Here is a 16,870-nt window from a genome sequence, read left to right as displayed (position 1 = left end):
GAACTACTGTATTTTGCATAGTAATTTCAGACTTTGATAAACAGGGGTTATCAAAACCTCTCGTATTTAAGACCTAGGGAAATGTTTTGATTATTCAGTCAGAAAAACGTATTCCCTAAAGACCCTGTGGGATTAAAATGCATCTGGTGCTTGATATCGCTTGAGAGCCATCTACCTTACACTTGGTAACAGATTTTCCAGTCTAGTTTGTCCCTTAGCACCAATCTGGAGAAACAGGGTAGGAGGAGGCAGGGACTGCTTGTCAGCAGTGCAATATCTATGTTAAATACACCCAATCACAAGAGTGCCCTTGCTTTTGAAGGTTTTATGGCATATTAAGACTAATCTCAAAGCATTGAAGTTTACCATATAACTGAGTTTATGTTTGTAGTGAAAAAGATTCTTAATTCAGTTGGTAGAGAAAATTGGGGAGATTTAGGACTAGCATACTTTCAAGCTGTATTTTCAGGCCTTTGACTTCTTTATGGAGATTTAGATGCACTTCTAAAATTGCCAATTTCTTTTTGTTCCAGGCCGCTTCGTAGTTCAGAATGTTTCTGCGCAGAAAGATGGAGAAAAATCTAGAGTGAAAGTGAAAGTGCGAGTCAATACCCATGGCATTTTCACCATCTCTACAGCATCTATGGTGGAGAAAGTCCCAACTGAGGAGAATGAAGTATCTTCTGTTGAAACAGACATGGAGTGTCCAAATCAAAGACCAGCAGAAAACTCAGACACCGAGGTAAGTTTCTGGATCACCCTTTGTGTTTGAATATATAGTAGATTTAATTCTATAGGAGAAGGGTAGGGAAAGGTTAAAATACATGTTTCTTAATTTTGATTAGAATTTTGGGTAAGGGTGATAATAGCAATTGCTAGGTGATGACAATATACAGCCCAGAATTTGATGACTTATGATTAAATTCTATATAGCTTAATTTGAACTGGCACATTACAATATAACTAGAGTCATAAAGTTTCTCTGAATTATTTTTTTAAAGGCATCGACCACATATTGAGAAGGCGGTGTTGACTGATGATTAAGAAAAAAGACTTAAAAAAATTAATGTGGTGGAATATATACCAAATATTAAAGATTATTTTTAAAAATTGTGAAGTTGACTTTGGTATTTCAGGACTTGCTTTTATTTACATGGTTTGCACTTTTGTTTACATGGCTTGCTGTATTGTGGGAGGAGGGAAGAGAAGTATCTACATAGAGAATAGAAAGTTGTTATTGTTCACGTTCTTAATTTAGACTTTTGTTAGCATGAGTGCAGAAGAATTTTAAGAAACTTCAAGATAGATTAACTGTTAGAGTTTACTTTTGGATAATAATCACAAATAGCTTATGTGAAGAGGCAGGTGGTGTAATGTTTTAGTTAACATGTGAGAAAGTATGGTATCCTGTGGCCACACAACTCTATTAACACTGTTACCATTTCTAGAACGTTTAAAGAACATTTACATCTGAGCCTTCATTTTCTCATTTAGAAAAATTTCAAAATAATGAGTTAAATGACCAGTGCCATATACTTTGCCATTTGGTGACAGATACCATTATTCTAATACCTGTTGTATCAATCTCTTAGTGCCTTTTGGGTATATTTACATCATGAGTGCCTTGTTTTTGAATACTTCAGTGTCTGCCTTAGAATCTTGAAGTTCTGAAAGAAAATTTTAAGAGGCTTCAGGGTGGATAGAAAGTAGTTAAATTAGAATGTTTTGGGCTTTTCCCGAAGATGGGAAAAGAGTATAGCAAGCACTGATTATTGGGGATTGAGTTCTACTAACATGTAGCGTATATTCTTTATCCTGAGATCTTCTGAGGTGGAAATGGCTGGATCCCAAAAAGAAGGTGGGGACGGATGCGGTCTTGGGTATCTGTAAGCTGAAATGATGCATCGCTGAATGACTGATAGTTGGCTATTTTATGCAACTGTTCATTTCATTGAAATGGAGCTGTGTTGAGATGCTCACAGCTGCTGGTGAAATTTAAGTTTTGGAATCTTGTTTTTGGGAGAGAGGCCTGGAGTCAACCTACTTTTTGTGCTTTTGAGAGCTTAAGAGCTGTACAAAGCTAGGTGAAAGTTTCTTAAAGGAGAGTTCTTGACTCATCACATCAATCAAAATGCCTACTACTTGGTTATTTAACTATATTAACTGCTATCGTTGAAAGAATTTCTTACAGGTTTAAGATTTGTAAGGAGTTTTCATGTGTTTATTTTGCTTTTATCCAGTCTCTTTTTTCCCCCACTTATTAAGACTTCAGAAATTGAGTGTACTGTCTTTGGTGCCCTATAACCTATTAAATTTATACAAGTACACCTGCTTTCTACATCCTTTGTGCCTGGGCTTTCATTTCAGAAAAATATCCAGCAAGACAACAGTGAAGCTGGAACACAGCCCCAGGTACAAACTGATGGTCAACAAACCTCACAGTCTCCCCCTTCACCTGAACTTACCTCAGAAGAAAACAAAATCCCAGATGCTGACAAAGTGAGTGACTCTTCTAGTTCATTCCTTTAGACAATGTTGCAACATGTGATCATTAATGATATTAAATCTGCAGTTTCAAGAGCAAGCACCAAGTTATCTTATTCTGGGTAGGATTTTTCTTCTGTTAATTTTTTATGTGTTTTTCAATTAAAATGAGTTAGAGGTACTCAAGCTCAACTCAGGAAACTGAATATCCTGCTTTAAACATGACAGCTTCTCTTGATGAACTGCTGCTCCAAGCAACAAGAGATGAATGCATGGCATTTCTTGTCTTCTCTGGTGCCAGACGTATCTGCTAATGTGAGGAGCAGAAAGAGCTACATCCCAGTGCTGTGTGATGAGTTCTTACTTGCATTAGTCTGATGATAAATACACGGGCTATAGGAGTCTAGTAAACTTTTTTCTCCTCTCAAGTGACCTGTCAAATTAATTATGATCTGGTAACAACCAGATCGTACCTCAAAGTAATTTTGCTTTGCCATGCTTCCACAGTATGTATTGGAAGCTAAATGATTTGTGTGGTGTCCCTTGAATAAATGACAGCTTCTAATAAGCAAACCTTTAAAATTCATGGTCCAATAGATACCGCCAAGTTTCCATTGTAACTCCAGATCATTCTGTGCTTTGCAGAACTTCCACTTTTTGTGCAAGTTGCATGTAAATTATTAATCTTTCATTAGTGATTTGGTTCTCTCTTACCCTCCGATGAATTCTAGAATTGTTCATTGGCAAAAATACATTATACACTTGGTAAAAGCTTTCAGTTTTTAATCTCATGCCCTCATTGGTCCTGGCGGGGTGGGGGGGGGTCCTACTATGAGCTTTAGTTCCTGACTCTCTGAAAGCCGCCTTTTTCTTCTCTTCCAGAGTTGCGTGGTGGTGGAGGTGGTGGTGAAGCAGCTTTGCTTTCTTTGCCACAACAGCTCCCTGCCGTCCCCATCCTTCCCCTTCACGTAGCGTTGAGCATGAACTGACTTGTGCTGATGGTCTCAGTACCTGTCTGGAACATAACATGGGGCACCATCTCATATTCTTAGTTGTAGGTGGGACTGATAGCAGCAGACCCTCTGGAACACTGTCACATACTACTTTGGAGATTCTTCATCCGTGCCTTGTCAAGTGCCATTTTGTGATGTATTGGTTTAGTCAGTAGTCGGTTTAATGTTGGACCGTCAGAGAGTCTTATGCTGACTTCACTGCCACACATGTGCTGTCATCCATTCGTTTCCCAAATATCTGTCGTACTCCTGTGTTTTGCTAGGTGTAGATGTCATCTAACTCATTTTCCTTGTGGTTCGTGCCCCCGGAGCATGCATAGTCTGTTGGGGAGTCTGTGCACTAGAGTGAAGAAGGCATGGGGACTGCGGGCTGATTGGCAAGATCATTGTGGGTGAGGCAGCTGGCCGCACTGAGACCTGTGACTCAGGAATACTGAAATAAGTCTGGGAAACAGGAGTTCTAGTCCCGTCTCTGTCTTCATCATTTTAGGCAAGCCGCTGAACCTTTTTCAAGTCCCAGTTTCTTCTATGACGTGCCTAGAGCTTCAATCTTTTTTTTTTTTTTTTTTTTTTTAACTCCCCAGAATTATCCACCGGTGGTGTTTGCCGTATCGATGGGCTATTCTTTCCTATTTGGCCATCCCAGCCAGTCAGGGTATATGTTTTATACCCCTTGGTTTTTCTAATCTGTTCTACAGCTGAGTTTCCTAAATTGTGTTCTTTACCATCTCAGCTAGTAGGAGCCTGTAGAAATGGAAACACAGAAAAGTCCTGGAAAATTAAAGGCAATAGGAGAGATACTTACTTCTTTAGCCCTGTATTTACATATTTTTAAAAACTGCAGTAAATTGTTAGTGTTTGCTGCATCATTTCACTTTCTATATTAAGGCTCTTTGTCTCTTTTTACCTTACAGAGTTGCTTGTGAAAAGTGGGATCACTCAAAGACAGATAATAGGAATAAGGATACTTACACATATACTTACATATATGTATGGGTGTGTGTGTATGTATATAATCCCCGCATTCAGCAGGAAACTTTAAAAGGCACTCATCAGTATAGTGCTAGTTATAATTGCAACAGGTATAATAGTGGGATACAGGGATTTAAGTATATATTACAGGAGTAGATTGGTCCTAACATGCTTAGCATTGGTCATAATCTATCTTGTTACTATTAAGGTTCTAGACTATTATTTAAAGATGTGGCAATTTAATAATATTTTTGACTTTTGGAGTCTGAAATATTGTTGAAGGGGGTTAAAAATTAGAGAACTATGAAGAAAAGCTTTAGCAGGAGAGATTAAATTTACCATGCAAAGAGAAAAATATCCTGAATTCTTGAAGGAAAGTATGACATGTTTAACTTGTAACTGCAGCCCAGTGTAAAATGTGTGGTGGGAATTAGACGGTCTTCGACATTCTTCTAAAGTTTAGGGACTTTATTTTTGCCTAAGTCATCAGTAAGTATGATAGGGAGATACTGTTGTCATTGTTTCAAGGATTATGTGAGAATTTTTCCACTTCTTTTTTACCCCTTCCCTAAGGTAAATGAAAAGAAAGTTGACCAGCCTCCAGAAGCTAAAAAACCCAAAATAAAGGTGGTGAATGTTGAGCTGCCTATTGAAGCCAACTTGGTCTGGCAGTTAGGGAAAGACCTTCTTAACATGTATATTGAGACAGAGGTAAGTGCTTCAGGTAAATATTTTTCATTCTGCTGTGTACTTAGTTGTTTGGCCCTGTTACCCAATATTTCTAATAGATAAATACGTACACTTCTTTCCCATACTCCCAAGTTCTATACAGTTTTAGGAATAGGATGAGTCCATAACTAATGGTTTTCCAATTTAATGTTTTTAACAAGCTTTATTTATAGTTTTGCATCCTTTTGAAAGAAAGCTGTACCGTAGATCATTCTGCCAGGTATATAATTGATTGCCCAAGTTCTTGGAAGAAATCGGATGCCAGTATGTCCTAGCACAGAGCACAATACAATTGGTATTTCAGGCCACACTACATATTTCTGTTAAAGTACATTGTGCTTCTTTGTAGTCTAGAATATGTGAACATAATTGAGATTCCGTTTTATTTTGCTGAGATGGCAACATTGTGCTTAGAAATTTAATAATTATACCTCACTTATATTTCATAAGTGGGTAAATAAATTTATAGTCCTTAATTTCAAATATGGTGGCAGAATGGTGTGACCATTATACGCTTGCCGATATTAATCCTAATAGGAGACGATCGTATAACTACCTAAAAAAAATAATAAATTACAGCGGATTGGGTTTTTCCCCCCTTGGTATTAAACCTGAGATGCGGAAGCTATGTAATTTATTACCTAATTTTTTTTTTTTTTAAATCACAACCTACTATGTGTATATAGTAAATGAAGAACTTTGTAAGATTTATTGGAAGATTCATGAGGTGTATGCTAGAACTGTTAACACTTTTGGGGGCGGGGGTATATAATTGTTGATTTTAACACCAGAGTCTAGTTAAAATTTAGTTACAGATAACAGAAGACTAGAATTGACCTTTTCTGTTTTCTGACAGGGTAAGATGATAATGCAAGATAAATTGGAAAAGGAAAGAAACGATGCTAAAAATGCGGTGGAGGAATATGTGTATGAGTTCAGGGACAAGTTGTGTGGACCATATGAAAAATTTATATGTGAGCAGGTATGTGTAGAGCATTGTTGTTTTCTTTTTCTGAGTTTATTTTGAGAGAAAGCGCACATGCACGCTCACAAGATGGGGAGGAGCAGAGGGAGAGAGAGAATCCCAAGCAGGCTCCGTGCTGTCCGCACAGAGCCTGATGCTGGGCTCAGTCTCCCAAACCGTGAGATCATGACCTGAGCTGAAATCAAGACTTGGATGCTTAACTAACCGAGCCACCCAGGTGCCCCACGTTCTGGTTTTACTCAGATAATCTCATAAAGTGTTTCATCTCAAGTCTGACATTTAAATCTCTACTAGATTATGTAACGAGCTTTTTGAAAACGGAAAACTTGAAATAGAAATTGTATAAACAAAGTCTCGGAAAGAGGCCCGTTAGTGATGTGCAATTTTACATTCTAACTTATCCCAGTGACCCTTTAGTTGTTATCATCCACAAGAAAGAACCTATCAGACATTTATTCAGAGTCTGTGACACTAAAGGTATGGGGGCTAGAGGGATGAATAAGAGGAAAAAACCTTGCTTTTAAAGACCTCAGACCTTTTTTTTTTTTTTTTAATGACTGGTTCCCTTGCCTGCTCTGTGGTCATTGTTTTATCCCATAAGACTTGTTCATGCAGTTGTTCCAAAGTTTATTGAGCACATTATTCCCCTTAGCCCTTTTCTAAGCTCCCAAAGTCAGTGTGGCTCTGAGTAAATCCCAGAAGCCCAACTATGAAAGATGGGACTTGGAAAAAAATTGGCTAGATAGAAATTTGGGATGGTTTAGGGATTAATCCTAAAGTTACAAGAATTTAAACTTGGAGGAGTCTGTTTTGTTCTAAGATCCTTGAGCTACCTTGTAATAAACTTTTGGTTTTTGGCTCTGCCCCGACACTTCCTGAATTTCTTAGATGGTTTGGATTCTGAAGGAGAGATGACCCAAAATAGGGTAGACCTCCTCAGGCTAGAGTAGAAATAATTACATGAATTGGTTCGGAAATGATTTAGGTTCAGTGATTGAATTGTTGTCAACTTGTCTGACATCTCCCTTTCAGTATTCGGTAGTTGTGGGAGTGAATAGAAAGTTACTTAGTCAAGGCCCAGTTGCTTTGGAGAACGGGAAGAGAACTGCTCTTCCATAACCACATTTCAGTGTATAGATTGTCCAACACTGGACTTCTGAGATACATCATTAAGTCAGTAAGCAGCTTACCAAAAATTCTCAGATGTCCCTGTGTAAAAGAGAAGCCAAAGAATTACAGTTCATCCCTCATGCAAAATGTATGGCACGGGTAGTGTTTATTGCTCCTTGATAACTTTTCAGTAAAGAGAATCCAGCTAATCAGAATGCCTTCCTAGAAGTAAGATTGGTTACTTAGCGTTTAACACTTCTGAGGATGACTGTTTTGCTGTGAAGATTTTTGCAGTAAAGTTGCAACTGATACGGATTCTCTTCTGTTTCCTATACAGGATCACCAAAATTTTTTGAGATTGCTCACGGAGACCGAAAACTGGCTCTATGAAGAGGGAGAGGACCAAGCTAAACAAGCATATGTTGACAAGTTGGAAGAATTAATGGTAAGCCCTTCTCTCCCCCTAGACTACAGACTTCTGAGATGCAGTTAGACAAATGCTAATTTATTACATTTTGTTTTAGAAAATTGGCACTCCAGTTAAAGTTCGGTTTCAAGAAGCTGAGGAACGACCAAAAATGTTTGAAGAACTGGGACAGAGACTGCAGCACTATGCCAAGATAGCCGCGGACTTCAGAAATAATGTAAGTCTTTTTATACATCGCAAGGAAGTTAACCTAGATTTTAATAAACTAATACTAAGTTGAGGAGCCTTCGTTGTGAACACATCTTCCTAAGTGAGACATTTGTTTTTGTGTTTGAGACCAGAGGTAGGTTTGAACTTCATGGAAAATTGGGTCAGGTGAGATGTTATTGTTAAATACTTCGTTTCACAGGATAACTGTGCTTTTTTTCCATTCAGGATGAGAAATACAATCATATTGATGAGTCTGAGATGAAAAAGGTTGAGAAGTCTGTTAATGAAGTGATGGAGTGGATGAACAACCTCATGAATGCTCAGGCTAAAAAGAGTCTTGACCAGGATCCAGTTGTACGTGCTCAGGAAATTAAAGCAAAAATAAAGGTAAGCATTAACGTCTAATGTTTACTCCTGTGTGTTCTTCGGGACTCCAGTTGTAATCCTGTGAACTTGAGACAATTCTTTCTTTGATCAGTCTTTACCTCATTCTGACTGAAACCAGATTTCTTACTAGTTCACTGTTGATACTTCAAAATACAGAAGACCTTATGTTTCTGTAAAATTCCCTTTTCTTCATTATTCATTTACTTCAATAAATACATTTGTTGAGCGCCTACCATGGGGCAGCCATTGGTCACAGGTTAAACTGAGCGTACAGAGGCAGTCCCCGCCCCTGTCACAGTCCACCTGCTGGTTCGAGGAAGGCTTCGCAGCTTACAAGTGCGGAAGGAAGTGTATCAGATGGTGTCAGGTGCTGCGGGCACAAATGAAGGTAGAGTGTTAGGATTCCGGGCACTGGAGAAGGACCCAGATTGGTATTGTATCAAGGAAGGACTTGCCAAGTGTGTGAGGCTTTAAAGAAAGCTGAGAAGAAAACCAAAGAATGCTTTTCATCTGCAAGAATGTTTAAACACAGTGAAGGTTAAAGAATCGTGAGCCTTTGAAGTCAGGGGGCTGTAAACTTGAATCCCAGCTCTTCACTCACTGGTTTTCCTGATCTGATCGTGAGGTTAAATTATCCAGCCTTTCTGAACCATCTTCTCTCTCCTACATAGACGGGGATCATAATTCCTACTTTCTAATACTGTTGTGAGGATTAAGTGAGATAATATAATCTAGGAGTACTTTGCAAGTTCCTGACACATCCTACAAGAATATTCTCTTCTCTCTTGATCAGGCCTCAAGCTATAGTTTTGGGCAAGTGTAACGAGAAAATGAATTCCTTGAGCTGTATATAATTGGAGTTGGTAGAAATGTACCCGTTCACGTGTGTTATGAAAGTAATTGAAAATGATTGGATGGATCTGAGTTACCCTGATGACCAGTTTTGTTTTCCTTGCTTAGGAGTTGAATAACACCTGTGAACCCGTCGTAACACAACCCAAACCAAAGATCGAGTCACCCAAACTGGAAAGAACTCCAAATGGCCCAAATACTGATAAAAAGGAAGAAGATTTAGAAGGCACAGAAAATCTGGGTGCCGAGCCTCCACGTCAGAACGGGGAGTGTTACCCTCACGAGAAGAGGCCCGTTAACATGGACTTGGACTAGAGCACACTACGTCGGCTTCGTCCTTCAGTCAGTAGATGTTTCTGCCACAGTATGTGACTCTACATAACATACTGAGACTATTTATATTTTCTTTTTTAAGGATGTTTAGAAATTTTGTGTATTATATGGAAAGAGAAAAAAGCTTCAGTCTGTAGTCTTTATGATCCTAAAAGGGAAAATTGCCTTGGTAACTCTCAGATTCCTGTGGAATTGTGAATTCATACTAAGCTTCTGTGCAGTATTCCCATTTGCATCACTGAGGATGAATTTGACTTTTGTCTTTTGGAGAAAATAAACTGTACTGCTTGTTCAAGAGGGCTGTGATTAAAATCTTGAAGCATTTGTTCCTGCCAAGGTAGTTTTCTTGCATTTTGCTCTCCATTTCAGCACGTGTGTGGGTGTGGATGTTTATAAACAAGACTAAGTCTGATTTCATAAGGGCTTTCTAATATTAATTCTGTCCAATAGAATATGACTTTTTGCTTTGATATTAAAAAAATCCAATGAGTAAAGCAAAAGCTAGTGAAATGTGTTAGCAGCATGCAGAACAAAAACTTTCAACTCTATCTCTTGTTATACAGCACATTGTCATGTGAAGGCGTAAATTGGAAGAAATGTGGATTCTGTTTGTCACTGATATTGTGAAGCTTTTATGAGCTTTAAAATAAAGTTCATCTCATGGTGTCATTTCTAAACGGTTTTGTCACTAACTTAAATGGGACTGAGGGAGAGGGAAAGCATGTAAACTGTAGCAGAAATGAAGTTCTTTCGTATGAAAAATCCCAATTTTCCCTTTTCTGATACCCCTTACATATGCTTTCTCCCGATAGAAAAGTAGCATATGTTTATTATATTAAACATGGTCTTTAATATAAAGTTGAATGTAACTCCCAACACCCAAAAGAAAACATTAACCTGTTGCGTATCTTTCGAGCCTTTTCCTCCTGATGACGGGTGTGTGTGGGGACGGGTATGCGTGTTCCACTGTTGTGTAGGATGTTTTCTAAAACTGTGACCAAGGAGAGAAATACAGTTAGGTGTTGTAACTTTACTGCTCTACAGAGTTCCAATGTGAAGACATACATAAAACTACTTTAACCGGTCCCAGTGCCGGTGGAGAGCGGTTTGTCTGGGTCTTTTAATCTATAATTAATCCCGCGGTGAATCCTGTCTCTATCTGCATATTTTCTAAGGACAAGAAGTGTCGGGGGTGGGGTGGGGAAGACATGCTCATTTAGGATAGATGACAACCACGCTATACCCACTAAGGGCAGCAGTTTTATGCTCTTTTAATGAGGACCAATTTTCCCTCACCAAGGGGCGGAATTCATCTTTTATGTGCTGCCAGTCTATTACAATAATCTATTTAGCTACTGTGTGTCAGGCTTTTCAGAGTTTAGTCCTTAAAACAGCCCCGGCACTCCAGCTACTCCAATCTTAAATCCCACACTCAACAGTCATTCTGCACTAAGTAACTTGTCTTTTGTTACGTGTGGCTTGTACTTCCGACATTATGAATTTGTTTGCCTACGTGTGTTTCGTAAAGGTTTTATTCGTTCTTATTTGTAGTGTTTATTGATTTTCCATGTTACTATTGAGGATCTTAACCATTTGCCAACATTCAAACATTTTCCCACTTTGCAATTTCTTTTAACTTTGTTTTTCCATGTAGAGTTGACCTCGTGGTTTTTCTTCTGTTCTTTTTTTTTAATTTTTTTTTAATGTTTATTTATTTTTGAGACAGAGACAGAGCATGAATGGGGGAGGGGCAGAGAGAGAGGGAGACACAGAATCGGAAGCAGGCTCCAGGCTCCGAGCCATCAGCCCAGAGCCTGATGCGGGGCTCGAACTCACGAACCGTGAGATCGTGACCTGAGCTGAAGTCGGATGCTCAACCGACTGAGCCACCCAGGCGCCCCCCTTCTGTTCTCTTAATGCACACTAATACATGCTCATTGTACAGTTCCCCATTGACAGGTGAAGGTAGGTTAGTGTTCTGTGTACAATTGGGAAGCTCGTAAAAGATGAAAGATTTTAAAATAACAAGAATGGGAAAACTTTTTTCTTCCATCCCCAAATAGTACCTGAGGACAGAGGAACTATCAGCCTGTCCTAAATCAGTATTAAAGATGGGAAGTTTTCTGTAGTATCACTTGTCTGTAAAGATGAAGTCGTTTTTTGTTTTTTGGGTTTTTTTAAATGGCTCAACTAGCTATAGTTTGCAGACCTGAAGATTGCATTTTTGGATGTTGGAAAACAACATTGTCAACGTTGACTACTTCATGATACATGTTAATATTCTAATATATATCATAATATCACACAATTGTGATTTATCTAGCAATCCCTTAGAATCCTCAAGGCATGGAGTAGTTTGGATAAATGCTCTATTTAACAAAACATGGAATTTTATATTTAATTTTAACTTAAATGGTCACTTTCTGACAATTATTCCTAAAAATATCTACTCACCGGAGAACATGGGCAGTAACCTGACATTGGCTGTGGCAACTTCTTACTATATATGTCTCCTGAGGCAAGAGAAACAAAGGCAAAAATAAACTATTGGGACTTTATCAAGATAAAAAGCTCCAAACAAAGGAAACAAAAGGCAAGCTACAGAATGGGAGAATATATTTGCTAATGACGTATCTGATAAAGGGTCAGTGTCCAAAACACCTAAAGGACTTACCAAACTCAACACCCCCGCCCCCCCAAAAAGTAATCAGTTAAAAAATGGTCAGGAGACATGAATAGGCATTTTCCCAAAGAAGACCTACAGATGGCCAACAGACACATGAAAAGATGTTCAACATCACTCATCATCAGGGAAACCTAAATCAAAACCACAATGAGATACCACCTCACACCCATCAGAGTATCTAAAATTAACACAGGTAACAGATGTCGGTGAGGATGTGGAGAAAGAGGAACCCTTTTGCATTGCTGGTGGGAATGCAAACTGGTGCAGCCACTCTGGAAAACCGTATAGAGGATCCTCAAAAACTTAAAAATAGAACTACCCCATGATCCAGCAATTGCACTATAAATATTTATCCAAAGGACATAAAAATACTGATTCAAAGAGATACATGAACCTCACTGTTTATAGCAGCACATTATCAACAGTATCCAAATTATGGAGAGCCCAAATGTCCAGCAAGTGATGGATAAAGATGGGAGATCCATATCTCACATGTATATGTATATATGTAATAAATTTCACATTACACCCCCCATACATACATACAGTGAAATATAAGCCATCAAAAAGAATGAAATCTTGCCATTTGCAATGATGTGTATGGAGCTATAGAGTATTATGCTAAGCAAAATAAAAGACAAACATGATTACACTCACGTGGGATTTAAGAAACAAAACAGACGAACATGTGAAAAAGAGAAGCAAACTAGGAAACAGACTCTTTACCTATAGAGAATAGACTAGAGAGTTACTGGCAGGGAGGTGGGTCTGGGATGGGTTAAATGGGTAATGGGTTAAGGAGGGCACTAGTAATGATATACTGGGTATTGTATATAAGTGATGAATCGCTATATTGTACACCTAAAACTAATATCACACTATGTGTTAACCAACTGGGATTTAAATAAAAACTTGGAAAAAATGTCTACCCTTGTAGACCCCTGGAATCTAGTTCATCATGAACATTGGTGAAGTCTGAGCAATGATTAGCTTTCTTGGGTCAAATCCCCAATGTTTACTTTTTATTGTCCTTGATTCCCCATCAAAAAAATGTAATATGCCTCGTTTCAAAAGCCTTTCAAGAGTTACTTTCAGAAAGTCCAAAAAATAAACTTTGGTTGTTGCCAATGACTCGCTTTTATCAGCGGCATTTGTATATATATATATATGTGTATATGTATATATATATATTCACATTACCACTTCCATCCAGACTTCTATCCAGACTATGGTATTTGCTGTGCAGGAATACGTCACTCTCTCTGTGTAATCCACACAAAACAACCCTGTCATGCTTTTCTGGGGAGATGGAGTCTTCTAATGATATTTGGAGAGAGAGATTCACTTTCCCAAAGTACTATGTACTGTGGGCGTGGTTACGCCCCTCCAGTGGGCAGGGTGAGGAGAAAGTTTCCCCCGTGCCATTCCAGCTAGCGGTGGCAAATGTGCTATGGTTTTCTCTCCATGGCCTAGCTTCGCTAGCATTGGGTACTTCCTAAAAGACAACCAGTCGAAATTGGTTATTTTTGAGTCTGTATTTGCATGTGTTTTGTAAATAATATGAGCATGTGTGACATATTTGAAAGCTTCAGAATAATTAGCTCTTGCAGTCTCTGGCGGTTTCATTTTCTCAGAACTGTAGTACAGCATGGGTCCCTTAACGATTCTTAATCTACTTAAGGCAGGTGGCACTGTGTTATGGGGACCGCCTGGCGCCTCATACAGTGTTCAACAGCATCCCTCATCTCTACCCACTAGGTGCCACTAGGTGCTCCTGTTGTGACAACCAGAGAGGACCCCTGCCCCTTGAGAGCCTCTCTAGGGAAAGCGACGAGCTTCCAAATCGCACACAAAGAGAAGGGGGGATATTGGCACTTACCTGCCTCCGAGTGCCTCAGCCCTCTGCTAGGTGCTCCTACTCGGGCTTCACACTCCTCTGAGGGTATGTTTCCCATTTTACCAGTGGGGAAATGGGGTGAAGGACAGTCCGACCAAGTTGAGAGGTTCATCAGAACTTAGATCTGACTGACTCCAAAGGCAGTGTTCTCCCTATGGCAGCAGAGGGATAAAAGTTAGCATGTACTCACCCAGGGGTAAAAGTTGGTCAGCGCGGTGAAAATACACTTTTATCATCATTGCAAACGCTCCGTGAGAGGCCTCCGAATCTGTTCTCTGCAATCATCCATTGAATGCAACCGTATTAAGATGTGTTATTTTCTCACCAGGCTGTAGAGAGCTTTCTAAGCCCATGCTTCTTTGACACACCAAAGCTTTTCACCACCAAATACAGTCTCTTAATCCAGTATTTGCAACCCCGGTTGCGACCGAGACAGAAACAAAGAGGCAGAGAGAGAAAGGAAGAGAAGAGAGAGAAAGATTAAGCAAGGTATCAGTGTATAAAAAGAATCAAGATGAGGACTGGTTCTGTTAGACAATTACAAGTGTTCATTAAAACAACAAGACAATTTAACAAAAACCGAAAAACGAGCTTGCCTCTCCATTAAACGCTGACCCAGAAACAGTGATTTGCAACGCAGGCTACAAGTTAAAAGATGCCAGAAGTTTAAAAAAAAAACAAAAAAACAAAAAAACAAAAACCAAAAAACGAAAACACCCACAGAGATTCTGATTGGGATGGGGCCTGGGCATCAGGATTTGCAAGGCTTCCCAGGCGAGTGTAACCTGCAAACTCAAGAACCATTGAGCTATTGACTATACACAGGATGTATGTGATAGCTGATATTTCAGCCAAGGTATCTGAAGTTCCGTTTTCCGAGCAGTGACGCTATATTCTATAAACTGATATATGCCCATCCATTTACATTTTTCTATACTTAGCCTTTTCTCCTTGGCTATGGATGTTCAATTCTCCCTTAAGCTACCCAACTTCCTCACTCCGCCTCTCCTGTCGCTTCCCCCTAGGGGGACTTGGGGATTGATGTGATACGGTTACCGGCACCTTTCCGTAGGTCTGTGTGTATCGTTTTAATGGTTTCTGTTTTCCTCACTTAAGGCTTGAGGCATATGGAGAATGAGCCCCCGTGCAGCCCACTGAATGAATGGTAGCAGTTATTTACTCTGGTCCTCGTAGGGGCTCCTCCCCTGCATCACCACCACCCCTCACCCCAACATCCTCTGCACACATACTGCAGCCCAGAGATTTCCAACAAATGTGCTCCCTTTTTAATGCTTTCGTCTTTTATTATTAAAAACAAAACAAATAAAGTGGAGAGAATCAGGAAACAACCCCCTACATCCCCCATACTGGCTCCAGCTCAGTTGGGGATAGCACTGGGTGACAAATTAAGTGCTTCCATAGCTTTTAAGTCAAACATACTGGGGGTTCCATTCCGGCTCCACATTTTACAATCAGCATGGCTTTGACATTGACCTCCCCCAGCCAATTTCCTCCGTAAGCTCCGTTTCTCCCTCTACAAAGTGGTCGTCCTTGAGGACGAAAGGAGTTGGTCTACACGACGTGTTTGGGGATCTTGGCACAGAGCAGGTATGCGGTGAAGGCTGGCCGCACCAAGAGTAGGGAGGGGCTTCCTCTTTGCTAGGTTTCTTTTCCAACATCAGCATATACTGTTTACTCCTACCTGCTATCACTGCACACACGCGTGCACACACACACACACACACGATATTTTTTAATTTCTTCCCTTTCATGTTTTCTCTGAAAAGCGTGGCTTTTGAAATAGACATGGGCAGTCAACGCATGCCTGTCTTCCTGCTCGGTGAACCAACCAGCCACTGTGGGGTGAGTGGAAATTCAGTCTATTTATCATCACTGGGTGCCCAGGGCTACCTCTTTGCTAACCACTTCCAGGTTTGGGAATGTTCTAGAAGCCAGATGGCGCCAAAAAAAAAGGCTCTGAGGGACCATGACTTTATAATCCATAGGCCAAGGACACTATTTGCCCAGGGCCAAAGAAGGGGTGATTGTCAAAATTAGTGAATCGTCCTGTTTACTGGCACTGAAAACCTCCGAGAGAGTTGCCTTAATACTATCCCTTTCCCACTAAATGACGACAAATGCCAGAGTAGCTTTTTTTTTTAACGCCCCTCCCTTTTTATTTAGAAAAATTGGCAGAACAGTGCCGTGAACCCTTGACCAGTCACAGCGACAGTCACCTCTCCCGCCCATACCTTCTCCGAACGGGGACCTCGTCCTCCCACCCCTCAAGTCCACTGTCGCGCCCAAGGAACCCCTCCTCCGCACAACAGCCCGACCAGGTACCTCGGTCCCCCAAACGTCCTTTGCGGCTGTTGTTTGGATCCAGCGTCCGATGGAGGATGACGCGCCTCATCACTTCATCTGGTTGTCATAAGCAGCCCGACCCTTTCTAAACGATGTTAAGTGTTGTTTGAGGGTTCTGGACATTCTATAGCAACGCTATACATAAATGTTTTGCCTAAAACAGGGGCTGCTGCTCCGGAAGGAATGGAAGGATGTGTGGCACCCCCGGCCCCGCGGGGGCTGCCGGCTCCTACCTCCTCCCTGGGCTCTCCCCGCACCTCCGAGCGGATGCGTCACCCTGACGCGGCAGGGAGGACCGCGGCCAGGGGGCTTCTTCAGCGCCTGGCGGGCCGGGGCCTGTGGGGTCCACCTGGCAGCGACGGTCCCCCGGTTGCCACACAGAGAGGCCGGCCCGGGGTGCCGACAGGGAAGCAGGCCGTGC

General features: G+C 40.5%; 1 protein-coding gene and 1 long non-coding RNA gene across 10 annotated transcripts in view; one reads left to right on the top strand and one right to left on the bottom strand.

Annotated features, from left to right (window-relative positions):
* The window catches only part of HSPH1 (heat shock protein family H (Hsp110) member 1), a 24,075-nt gene extending 13,896 nt beyond the window's left edge, over positions 1-10,179 (top strand). For 3 of the 5 annotated variants that reach the window (XM_023250512.2, XM_023250511.1, XM_045050197.1), the window contains exons 11-18: positions 534-742; positions 2,368-2,499; positions 5,043-5,180; positions 6,055-6,180; positions 7,631-7,738; positions 7,818-7,937; positions 8,156-8,317; positions 9,278-10,179. In XM_023250512.2, the coding sequence (XP_023106280.1) occupies positions 534-742; positions 2,368-2,499; positions 5,043-5,180; positions 6,055-6,180; positions 7,631-7,738; positions 7,818-7,937; positions 8,156-8,317; positions 9,278-9,484 (1,202 nt within the window). In that variant the 3' untranslated portion in view covers positions 9,485-10,179. The remainder of the gene's footprint in view (positions 1-533; positions 743-2,367; positions 2,500-5,042; positions 5,181-6,054; positions 6,181-7,630; positions 7,739-7,817; positions 7,938-8,155; positions 8,318-9,277) is intronic. The other 2 variants (XM_045050174.1, XM_045050154.1) reach the window with 1 other exon arrangement.
* Positions 356-16,870, bottom strand: LOC102899192. 5 transcript variants are annotated; one of them, XR_006592844.1, is made up of 7 exons: positions 16,429-16,568; positions 14,068-14,237; positions 11,957-12,015; positions 10,400-10,493; positions 8,551-8,687; positions 1,795-4,241; positions 356-1,667 (listed from the first exon to the last, which is right to left on the bottom strand). It is a non-coding gene; the product is annotated as an uncharacterized LOC102899192 (long non-coding RNA). The 5 variants fall into 5 exon arrangements; XR_006592845.1 differs by lacking the exon at positions 1,795-4,241; XR_006592849.1 differs by lacking the exons at positions 356-1,667; positions 1,795-4,241 and adding an exon at positions 16,707-16,846 and having other exon boundaries at positions 7,783-8,687; positions 16,429-16,534.

The sequence above is a fragment of the Felis catus genome, chromosome A1, assembly GCF_018350175.1.
Source record: "Felis catus isolate Fca126 chromosome A1, F.catus_Fca126_mat1.0, whole genome shotgun sequence".
Lineage (NCBI taxonomy): Eukaryota > Metazoa > Chordata > Mammalia > Carnivora > Felidae > Felis > Felis catus.
The sequence above is the reverse complement of the archived record's forward strand: the minus strand, read 5'-3'. Positions and strand labels throughout refer to the sequence as shown.